Source organism: Cinclus cinclus, chromosome 4 (genome assembly GCF_963662255.1).
Source record: "Cinclus cinclus chromosome 4, bCinCin1.1, whole genome shotgun sequence".
NCBI classification, from domain to species: Eukaryota; Metazoa; Chordata; class Aves; order Passeriformes; family Cinclidae; genus Cinclus; species Cinclus cinclus.
The window spans coordinates 49,595,731-49,607,982 of NC_085049.1; the positions used below are offsets into that span (position 1 = coordinate 49,595,731).

General features: G+C 34.6%; 1 protein-coding gene across 1 annotated transcript in view; it reads left to right on the forward strand.

Annotated features, from left to right (window-relative positions):
• PTPRQ (protein tyrosine phosphatase receptor type Q) overlaps nt 1-12,252 on the forward strand; it is a 98,131-nt gene that overhangs the window by 25,913 nt on the left and 59,966 nt on the right. The window contains exons 18-22 of the mRNA XM_062492511.1: nt 1,545-1,705; nt 3,272-3,417; nt 10,164-10,329; nt 10,801-11,091; nt 11,324-11,599. Coding sequence (XP_062348495.1) covers nt 1,545-1,705; nt 3,272-3,417; nt 10,164-10,329; nt 10,801-11,091; nt 11,324-11,599 — 1,040 coding nt within the window. The remainder of the gene's footprint in view (nt 1-1,544; nt 1,706-3,271; nt 3,418-10,163; nt 10,330-10,800; nt 11,092-11,323; nt 11,600-12,252) is intronic.

Consider the following 12,252-nt stretch of genomic DNA (forward strand, 5'->3'; position numbering starts at 1 on the left):
AATTTCTTGGCTTAACTTATTCTGCTAGATACTTTCTCACTGTCTGTAAAGGCTGCATTAACTTTGATCAGTGTTTTCTTTTTTTTATTGCAATCTCAATTGTTTCTAAACAGAAAATAAACTTCCCTTGAAATACTTCAAGCATTTGTTTTTCTTTCTGTGCCTGTTTGTGAAAATGTTTTTTGGCAACTCAGATGTAAGAATGTAGTTACTCAGAGTAGAAATGTTTGCAACACTAAGCTGTGGATTTTCTTCTCACTTAAATTATAACCAGATATGTATTTCCACACTAAGAATACCTTGGGCAAAGATCCAGGAAAAAATGTCTTTCTTTGTATAGAGTTTGATAACTGCAGCTGCAATCTCTTGTAAATTTTACTGACTATTAAAAATGTCAGAAGTTTGGGAAAAATGTAGATGTTAACTTTCTCTGTTACCAAGAGTGTTTCCCATGTCAAGTGACATTCCACTCAAAATCTGAGAGTTATGGAGGATTTTTTTTTCATTCTTATACATTTTCTCATTCCACTTGTTTGTTAATGTAACCTTATTTCAGATATATTAGATGGTGATCTTTGCTAATGGGACAGTCCGTTATCAAAGGATCAAAATCTAGTAATTTTGAATAATTTTTTCTTGTTTTTAGTATTGGAACACATTGTCATTTTTGAAGAGCTTCACATTTATTCCTGAAGCAAGATACTTGGTTTTACTTATCAATTTATCATCTTTGTCCAAAATCCTATTAGAGACACAGGACACCTACTCAGACAGAAATCTTTGAAGGAATGGAATGCTTGGTTTTTATTTTCCTCCATTTTTTTCCTTAAAAGATTATGTTAACCTTACAAGGAATGTAAGACTTTTCCAGTTCACGTTAGCTATTTCTGTACCTTCCTTTACTTTCTGATAATCACCTCATGCTAATACAGTGTTTTATTAATATTACATCTTACAGTCTTTCTAGGCGGGTTTTGACCTGACTGGAGTTCCATTCTGATCCTCTGCTACATTCCACCAGAATTAACTCAGCACCAGCTAATTCCTGTTCCATATCATCTTCTATTATTCCATTTATAACTTCAGCCTTCTGACCAATTTCACAGAGTCACAGTAGGGCATGCTCCCTGCTATAATCTTTTTATATTTCGCTATTCCTGTCCAGAGAGACAGTTTAGTTATGCCCTACTGTGTCCTTCCCAAGGGTGCCACATAACCATTTGAAAGAAGTTAATAGATAGAAATTCTCCTCCTTAATACTTCATGTAACCGTTGTTGATGTAATTTGCAAACATATTTCTGTGGGGTTTTGGGGTGGTTTTTTTTAAAGAAACAAAATGAAGAAACTACAGAGAAACTACTATGATGTCACAAAGTTAGCTTTTCATCATTAAAGGCAAAAACTTATCCCAGCCTCTTTTAAAAACCTAAACTACTTGTATTTAACACAATATTGCATTTTTCATTTTTGCAACAAATGCCATAATTATATATTTATAGAGAAATGGTGTGTGTATATAATTAATAAAATACTTTCTCTTTAGGAATAAAACATCAAAGAGGAGTGTAAATGTAACGGAAACATCCCTGGAATTCACAGACCTAGAGTATAACTGTGAGTATAGTGCTTACCTAACAGCAAGTACGAGATTTGGAGATGGCAACATAAAAAGTGATACCATAACATTCAGAACTTCTGAAGGAGGTAAGCATAAATAAACTAGGAACCTTTATTTTCATTTAGCCTTAAAATTCTGTCAGCCTTCTTTAAGTTAATAAAGCCACTGAAGTGGAATTGACATTTGACCAGTGAAGGAGACACATTCTTCCTGTCTGCGTGGCTCTGTGTATATGCATATATCTATGGACCTATAAAATTATGATAAGTATTTATATTAATTTACTAAGAAAAAGATTAGCATTTCTCTTCAGGACAGAGAAGATCCAAACAACTTCATTCTAAACTTTGAAATAAATCAAAGTATTTTTGTAGTATATTTTAATAATCCTTACTTTAAGCAGCTGCGGCACAGCTTGTGATAGGGAAAATACTTCTTAGAGTATCCCTCTCAAGTCTGAAATATTTTTAATTTGAAAATGAACACTATAAGTGTACACTGATTTCTTTATTCCATTTTAATTATTTTACAATTCCAACATAGAAAGTGACTTTTATATGATCATATAATATACCGTGCTTTGAAAGTTATTCAGTTTCATTTTTGCTTCTGCTTTTCCATCAATCATATTGTTATAATCTGTCCCAAAATAGTATGCAGGCATACTTCAGAATCACCTTGCATGAATATAAACAATTCCCCAATGCACAACCACTGGAAGGATTTGCATTTATCTGAGCCATCCCTCCAAAGTCTGTCTACATCATCAGGCTGTAGATATTGACAGTTGCTATTGAATTTAGTATGAAAACATGAATTGACTTTTTAGGGACAGACTTTAAGGAACAGGTCCTAGGGTTACCCCCCCAATTAATGTTTTAATACTTTACACAAACTCGAGCAGCACAAAGCAGGACAGATACATAACTCACAGTGTTCAGTACTCTACTGCATGTTCTGTAGAGCACTTTCTTGGATGGTGGAAAATACAGAATTAAATTCTCCTAAGCTCACTTAAGGAATTGAATTTAATTTTCCTACATTACTGTGTTATTGAGAAGAACCATATGCTGGTATTCTTTATAAAATAGGAGGAGAGACTGAAGGAAGAAGGCTTACAGAGGTCTTCCTGCATATTTAATAGGCTGAGAAAAGAGGGAGAAAGAGAAATTATCACACTGTTCAAGCTTAAGTATCTGGTTTACCTACATGAGTTGAAAGCCTAAATTCTGTTTATATTCAGAGAGGAAAAGGCTTTAAATTTAGGTATTGTGAAACAAATCCCTTTTTTTCCCTACTAACTATATTTGGAGTGTAGATATTTAACTCAGTCAACTTCCACATCTGCAAATTAGATTTTCTATGTGCACAAAGCAGTAAGTGCAGGCCAAATTCTATAAGAAAACTCTTATCTGTTTACAAATGCAGTTAAATGTGAATATGGTTGAAAAAGTGTTTTAAAAATTAATTTTTACATATACAGTTTTATTTCATTGTTTCGGGAAGCTGTTTCTATACTATAATTAGAAATACATTTAATTTGCCACAGGATGTTGTAAAATCTACTGTAGTGGATGTTCCTCAGGTACTAAAGTGTACAAAATCTTGAGGTGCAAAAGCTTTAGGTATGCTAAAACTTAATATTTTTCCAGCACCAAGTGATCCACCGAAAGATGTTACATACATAAACCTTACTTCCACTTCAATAATGCTGTTCTGGTCTGCTCCTGAAAAGCCTAATGGAAATATACTGTACTACTCAGTTTATTTCAAAAACAATTCGGGAATATTCACACAGGTAAGCTTATTTTTATATTATTTTGTAGAAGTCAATGAAATGTTCTAATAATTACTTGAAGGTTAAATCAGTTTTATAGTTATCAATAAATATGTTTTCCATATTTCTTTCATCATTATGTAGTTTTTAAACTTAAAAAGACAGAAGCATGTCTTGCAATCCTATATGCTACATTGTGCATCTCACTGGGCATTCATATTGTTAAGCATTAAAGATAATAGATTTTGTATAATATTCCATTATGCAAAGTTTATATGTACATATATATATATATATATATGTGTGTGTGTGTATGCACACATACAGCTAATATTTATGTACACTTCATATGTGTGTGGACAGACTCAAGATCCACTACATGCATGCCACACCCTCAAGAGTGCTTCTTTTAGTCTAATCTATCAATGTGAGTGAATTTCTGGATCTGGTTTTACTTTTTAATACATGTTTGTATAGTTTTGAAAATATGAAGGTAATGTGAAAGTAGGGAATGCATTTTTTCCATATTTTTCTTTCTCTCGAAAGGAAATTACTGTTGAGTATATTGAAGCAAAGTTATTGATATTCTGAAGTTAAAGCTTAAAAGACAAATAAAACTTTATAAATAATATTTTAGTGATACACCTTCATTTAGGTTTATTTGCTGTTGCCGCTTTCATTCTTAATCATGCACTGCACTTATTAATTATATATAGTCTTTCTCTTCTGCTTTCTGTGAATATCTTATGGTACAGAAATTTTATAAGTGAAATAAGCTTCCTGTACAAGTTTTTGGTCACAGGTTTTACACATACAGAATAAAAAAAAGAAATACAAATTCATTTAGAAAATTATGTATGGAAAATAATCTTGGCTGCATAAATTTATGATCAAGATATATCCAAGGTGAGGTATTCACGTTTATGAGAATAACTAGAAAAAGTATTCACAAATGTTAAAAATACCTGTAAGTGAATAATTGCTGACACACTTCAGCGTATACACTTCCCTCACTTCTGTGAAGGTATGCAGTTGCCAGGCTCTGCATAGTTTCAAGTGCAAGCAGGACTGTGCCATGAATTCATATAATGATGAGACTAAAATCAGGGCTACAGTTCAGAACATAGACTCTGTTTGCACACACTGCTATAGAAACAGCTTTCTCTTAAATCTCTGGACAAACCTCTACATCAGTGCATCACCTGAACTAGCCCATCCTATGAAGGACATCTCAAGCAAATTTAGAGGAGGACTATGGACTTGGACTATTCCTGCCTTTAGAAAGGTGCAACTCTGAGATGAATGAGTAAGGTGAAGCTGACCCACCTGACACACTGAGAGAGGCACATAAAGCTCTTGTGGGATGTGCCCAGGATTCTGGAAATAAAGGAGGAATATAGGGAAGATGGAGCAGTAGCATTGGCCTGGCAAGGTGAAGGTCCAGTTTTATTATGGTGTGATGTAATTAGGCCAGGAAAGGATGGTGGCCCAAGTGGAAGTTAATGCTTCTTTGGCATATTATGTGTTGTCAGGAGAAAAGTGCTGACAGTAGTTCTACTTCTGTGTGTGGAAACTACCATTTTCATCATTTTGAGTTTGATTTTTATCCCATCCCTTTGCCATCAGAAGAGAGGTTTCAGCTGCTGTTGCATCTGTCTCTTATTGCCCATGGAATATGAACATTAATCTCTCAAATCATGATCAAATCTTAATCTGTCTGCTCCTTTTAACTCCTTCTGCCCTTCAGATCCTGTCTGTTCAGTGTTTAACATGGCAACTACCATATCTACACTGCAGTCCTATTGTGTACTTTGGCATTCCCGTGGATGCAAGACAGATTTCAAACAGGTGAAAAAAACCCAATTCATTTCTCTCAGATATTTTATAATACTCTTTTTACAACAGAGAAATGTATGTGTGAAAGTCCTGATATGTGACTATATATATATATATGTGATATATACAGACAGTTGTAGCTGCATGAGTATGTACACATGTAGCTTACAACTATCTGTAACTTAGAAGTATAACCATGTAATCGCAGGATCTGTTGCTAAGTTTTCTATAGCTCACATTTGAAAAGAGAATCCTCTGTTGAAAGACTGCGTTGAGGTTACCATTCTGCTTATGTTTAACCAAACTTTATTTTTAGTCTGAGAAATTATACAGGATAATTGAAAAAGTGGGTGATCTTTTCACATTTCACATTTTCACATTGTTGGCAGCCATTCTCTGCTTCTTTGTCAGGACATAGTGACAGAGGTCCAAATTTTAAACCATATCTTTTAGATGCCTGAATAAACACTCTTGCTGAAGAATACCAAGCAAATACCAATGCTCTCATAATCTGAAATAGATACAAAAGTCATACTAAAACTGGTGCTCTTCTGTTGTCTCAACTCCTCACTTCTCACACATTCTCAAAATGTTCAGGCATATTAAAACCTCATTCATGAAAACCACTGACTATTACTATGTTAAAACTAGATAGTTAGTAGCTACAGAATGAAGCATTTTGTTTAGGGAAAAAAATGCCCAAATATAAAAGCCACCTGAGATAAAATATACAGTTTGCTCCTTGACGTGATGCAGAAACTTGAGTTTTCCATCAAAAAGGGAAAATTTATGTACCCTCACTAGTCAGAAAAATAATGTATAGTTTCTTTTCTTTGCTGCTCTACATGAAAAATAACACTGCAGCTGTCCAGTCAGAAGGTCTGGGATGCTCAGACCTTAGGTTCAAGACCAGAATAGCAGCAGGAAATATTTAGTGATGGAGATTAGATATAAGGATTTTGGTAGATGAGTGGGGTGTTTCTATGGGGATGCTGACAGTTGTAAAAGAAAATGTGTCAGAGAGGGAGGGATGACTGGTAGCCAACTAGAAGAAACCATCACCTACATTAGGCTAGGTTCCAATTCAGCTTTATCTTTCATCTTCTGCTGTCATAGGTCTAGGGAAAACCTACTTCTTGGTGCATGTACCCTGTCCCAGTGCAGTAAAGATATGACATGTATGCTGACAAAGAGTACTTCCTTCACAGACAACATGACATTGTACCTCTTCTTCACATCACTTCTCTGTGATGCTGCTGGGCTCCTATAGTTCAAGCCTTCACTGTTTGAAGTAGGAACTTTGCAAGTTTTGCTCCACAATGCCTTGCCTGGTTCTTGAAGCAGTCATACTTCCCATACTCTCAGTCCTATCAAGGAAATAAATCAAAGACTCTAAGGAAATAATCATCTCATGGCTAAACATCAATCTGTGAAAGATAGAATCATTGACTTGAATGAGCTATGTTATTCAATGTCTATATACTTGTGTTTTGATTAGCAAGAAAGTAGGAAAGGTGCTAATTACAAACATAAATATATGCTTCAATAAATTTCCCCAGTGTAGGAATTTCAGTACTGATGAAAGCTGTCCTGCTCTGACAAACCCAACAGGGCAACCAGGGGCAAGGACAGAAAAAAGCCAGTGTTCTTTCTAGCAACTGACCCCAGTATCTGACCCCAAATCATCCAGCTTCTACCTCGAGCCAAGCAAAGTTAATATGACTGTTTGGAGTGAAAGTCAACTTGGTCTACCCTTGGAATCCAGATAAGGGATGCAAACAGTGTGCTATATTACTTAACAATCAAACATTTTCTTTCACCAGTATGACCAAAGTAGGGATAAGAAGGGGAACTTCCCTACAATGTTCTGCAAACTTTAAAAAAGCTGGTCTCAGAATGGTACAGCAGACAAAAAAGGAAATAACTTCACTTAGGTTTTTACTGGAACAGTGAGCATTATGTTCCTTGAAGGATGGTTTGGATTAGCCCTCACAGTGTCACCACTCTCACCTGATTTCCAGAATCAAGTATCCTTGATTCCAGAGTCAAGTGATCCTCTAACTCAAAACAGGAATGCAATACAATGAACCTAAAGAAGAAAACAGAACGGGGGTAAAAGGTTAACAGTGAAGAAGAGCATCACCATGTTTTCCATATACAGCTACTTACAGCTTTATGTCACTGGAAATATCTGCCACTTCCTGAGGTGAAGAAGATACCAGTTTCTGCTGACACTTTCATGGCTTGAGTGTATTGCTTGCACTTAGCTGCTTTTAATAATCTGATACTTTGCTATGTCAAAACTTCTTTTATGTATGGATGAAGAAAGGGACAGAAGGAAGAATTTCTTCAGCTGTAGCCAAAGATCCTAAGCTGTTTGCTTTCATCTGCAGCCACAGTTAATTGTAAAACTTCCTATAGTGTCCATCCCCATGGTACAATTAGTACAAATTTCATCTTTTCTCAGTTTGTACCCGCACAGTTCTTCCTGCTCACTGTTACTCTTAATTATGTGTTCCTTTTTTCCCCTAATATTTTGTCACATAAGTAGTTTGAGATATCTTCACTCCTTGGGCTCATCATAAAGGAACTACCTCTTAAAATAGTTTTTGTTGATCCACCAAAACGCTGTTAATAATATTCACATTGGTTCACTGAGTCCTTAACTGACAGACAGCTGGCTAAATTGTAAAGGTCTTTTTAATCTAAGAGTTGAATTTTCAGCTGTTCATACCAATAAACTCCCATTAAATCTAAGATCAAAACTTGATATGGTAGCCTTGACAACTTGACAATTGCCTTGAAAACTCAGGTAATTATTTAAGGTCTTATTTTAAAAAAACCTTGATTATTAGATGTTACAAATTACTAATGATTGCTAACAATAATAATAGTAACAACAAGAGGGTATTATAATGCTTTTTCTGGGCAGATTATGTTTTCTGTCATACCCTGCTTGAGTATCAGAAAGTTTAATTAAATACCTTAGAATTTGATCCACTGTTTCCTGTATCTTAACTTACCAAATGTAACACAAAGCTCTTTCCAGCCTTTTCCAGTTTGGTGTGGAGCTAGTATGAAATCCAAACTACTTCTAGAAGAAAGTCATATATTAAGGTGGATTTTCTTTTGTATTTTGACTGATATTGACTTAATCTATTGGGCAAACAGTGTGCTTATAGTCAGTTGAGGAGTGGATATAAAAATTTTTACTCACAATTTGTGCAGCTTCTGTTCTGCATTTAAAGCAAAGGCTTAAGTTTTCATTTCCAAACAAACTATTTAATTTTTTTATATTACGTGAGTACTATTGACCGCAGGCAAAACTAGATCTTCAGATACAGGTATAAAAATCTCAGGGAAATTAAAGAGAGTGTCACCTATTATTTTCTGAAAAAAGAAATTAAATATTTTGACCTTACAAAAAAATGGTGAAGTGTTGCATTAGATATATAAATTGATATGTATTGGTGACAGATATCAAGATTGTTTGCTGAACTATCAGTTTGCACAGTACTGATTCAAATGTGTGATTCAGCATATCACAGTGACTTCTTCAGTAGGAGCTTTCCTCGTGAGAAATAGAAACCATTTTTCAGTATGTAGTTTTAGCATGCCTGTGCTTATATGTGGTATTTCTGAATTTTAATACCCAAATATTTCTGTTGCCTTTCTCCTGCTTTATTAAATTTGCTCTCACAGCCTCTCTTTTCCAGAAAAACATTTACTTGAAGGCTAACTTGGATTTTAAAGAAGTGGAGAGTGTGGATTTGATTTGACACCAAAAATAGGGGACAGGCCAAATAGAGCTGGAATTCATCAGGGGGTTGGGCAAAATCCAGCTCACTCTGACAATGTTGCTATGCAGAAAAATTAGGACTAAAAAGTGCTGTCCGTGCCATCTGCTCAGGGGGGCAATGTGGCTGCCGGGGAGGAATGCTAAGGCTCTTTGAATCTGCAGTGAAGATTTTACTTCCTACCCAATGCTTGAGCTGAATGTGCTTATGGGCTATATAACTTCTTAACAGTTTTCAAACCATGAACCAAACTGTGTTGGATCATCTACGTCAGGTTCCTGTAAAGCAGTGGATGATTCAACACATTCATTTACGTGCCATAGATGAACTTGCATAAATAATATACTTTATATTTTTTCTTTTCATCTTCCAAAATGGTTGATTTTAAACAGGAATAGCCTCCTTAGAGGCGCTGATCTGAAGCACTAACTTATTGCTGTAGTCACGGTATTAATGACATTTTTTATACAATTCAAAAGACTGTGGGACTAGGTTCTGCTGCTATCCTTTCATTAGCAAGTAACTACACAAAGGAAAAACATCCTTTTGATGCTTTCAGTTTAACATGGTGCACTCGCTATAGACATCTCCTTAGAGATAATTGCATGTTGTTATTGCAAGGGACAGCTAGCAAAGGAGCACTTGATAAAGTGGTGCAGTGACATCTCAGCCACTGAAAGTTTTAAGTTCAAAATCTACTCTCATAAAAACAGATTAAAGAGAGAGAAGTTCTTTGATTTGATTAACAATAATCAAACAAGTCATGTGTGATTAATGTAATGTGCACAATTAGCAGATGTTGCGGTTTTTTGTCATTTTCTTGATGAAATATGGATTAACACACTGCAATAATACAGTTTTAATCTGTGAACTGACACACAACAATTACAAACAACAGGAGAAGCCAATTAAGTACTCTGTAGTACCTACAAGGAGTAACAATAAACATACAGTTGAATATTTCAGAAAAAATCAGTACTCATTTTTAGTCAAAGCACAGGTTTGTCTTCTGAGTACTATGGTGAATCATATCTGCTGCTGGTGGTGGTGATGGCTAAACGGGGAACTAGAACTAGAAATCAATGAATAAAAAACATTTTAAGTGGCAAAATTTTCTCTTTTTTCTCTCCTTAGAATTTCACAAGTTATGGTAATGACAACAACGTCAGTGTGTCTCCATTTGTAGTGCTGGATGACTTGGCAAAATACAGCCATTATACTTTGTGGTTAACTGCAAGCACAGCATTTGGAGATGGAAACAAAACCAGTGAAAAAATAGATGTGTATACAGATCAGGATAGTAAGTTAATAACTTTTCTAGTGTTCATTGTATATCCATGCTTTTTTATTAAATATTTATTAAATATTCCCTAACTTAAAAATTATTTTACTGTTATGATGGCAAAGTTAAAAAATATGATTGCATGGTTTTTAATGCTGCAATATTAATCTTTGCAAGGAAGGCGTTTTGATCTTAGTCTTTGAAATACTAAGAACAGAGAGCACAGGCCTCTGTAGATACAAAAAATAAAATTATTGTCTTAAGCTTTCATTAAGACTCTTTTCCCAAACAAATTTAACAGAAGTTATTATTCATATATGCCTTAAACTATTTTGCTTTTGAAACACAAATTATTTTTAAAGGTAGTAAAAAATATTACAACTGACATTTTCAGACTAATTATATTTTGAACAGTTATTTCTAGTTGGGATTTGGATGTTTTATTACTATAATCCATGCATTTAATTTTTTGCTTATTATCTCTCATAGTCCCAGAAGGTTTTGTTGAAAATCTGGTCTATCAAAACATTTCCTCATCTTCTGTAAATGTAAGCTGGCTTCCACCATCCCAGCCAAATGGCTTAGTCTTCTTTCATGTTTCTCTAAGTTTAATGCAACTGGGAACCAGTAAGAGATTATCTTTCCTTACTTACAACACAAGCATAATTTTTGATGATCTGGAGAAATATACTGATTACATTCTGAAAATCACACCAGCCACTGATAAGGGATCTTCTGAACAGCATGCTCTAAGTCTTCATATAAGAACTGATGAAGATGGTAAGTGTAACATATTTTATTAATTCCTAAAGAAATATATAAAAACCCCAAATAACTTTCTAAAAGAAAAAAAAATTGTGTTTCTTTTTCTTGTTTCACTTAAAGTGTTTTTATTACACAGTGACATAAATGACTGTTGGACATTTCTAAGACCATGAAATAGAATTTTTCATTGGAACTCTTATTTTTCTGAGATTATCTTTGTTTTTCTCTTTCTTATTTCTTCATATAGTCCCAGAATCAGCACCTGTAATCAAAACATTTTCAAATCTCTCAACTACCTCAGTTATGCTCTCATGGGACCCTCCTGTTAAGCCAAATGGTATTATAGTGCGTTATGATTTAAATCTATTTGGGCCAGAAAGGAATAACTCATTCTCTACCACCAATAATTTTATCATCTTGGAAGACCTTCTGCCATTCACATTGTACAGCATTTATGCAGCTGCCAGAACAATAAAAGGACCGGGTCCATCTGCTGTGCTTCACTTCTACACAGATGAATCAGGTGAGCAAATTCAATTGTAAACAATTGAATCAGAGTAGTTGATATGAAGGATTAATTTTCAATTGGTCTGTGAGTGAAGAGCTTTCAGAATTAGGAAACACTGCAAGGCAATTATTTTCTGAGTGCTCCTCCTCCTGCCACAGTGTGCAAGAGGAGGTCACATTCTACACAGGATTACAAAAATCACTCCTTTGAGAAATATCTTTTGCCTTTGGAATGTGTTATGGTTTGCAAAGTGTCAGGGATTTTGAAGTAACCAACAGTATATCTCTCTTCATCCCCCCATGAAACTGAAAAATGATAAAACATGGAAATATTTCTGACATATTCACATGGTTCTCCTTTACATGGACCTCCTCTGCCTTGCATGGTAAATTACACATCTTGCAAATATATGATGAGTTGTTCTCGACATAAGTTGTAGGAAGAAAAGTATATTGCACTCCACTTACATACATAATATGACTTCTGTTAAATGTTTTAGTTCTGACAGTGAGGATGTTTAAGTGATTAATAGATTTGTTAGATCTCTAAGAAGATCCCTTGCTGACTAAACATGTATTCTGGATTAATATATTTTTTTTCATGTCAAAGAGGAAGAAAAAAGATTAAAATAACAATGAAGTACTGTTAGCTTGAGTTCAGATGCAAAT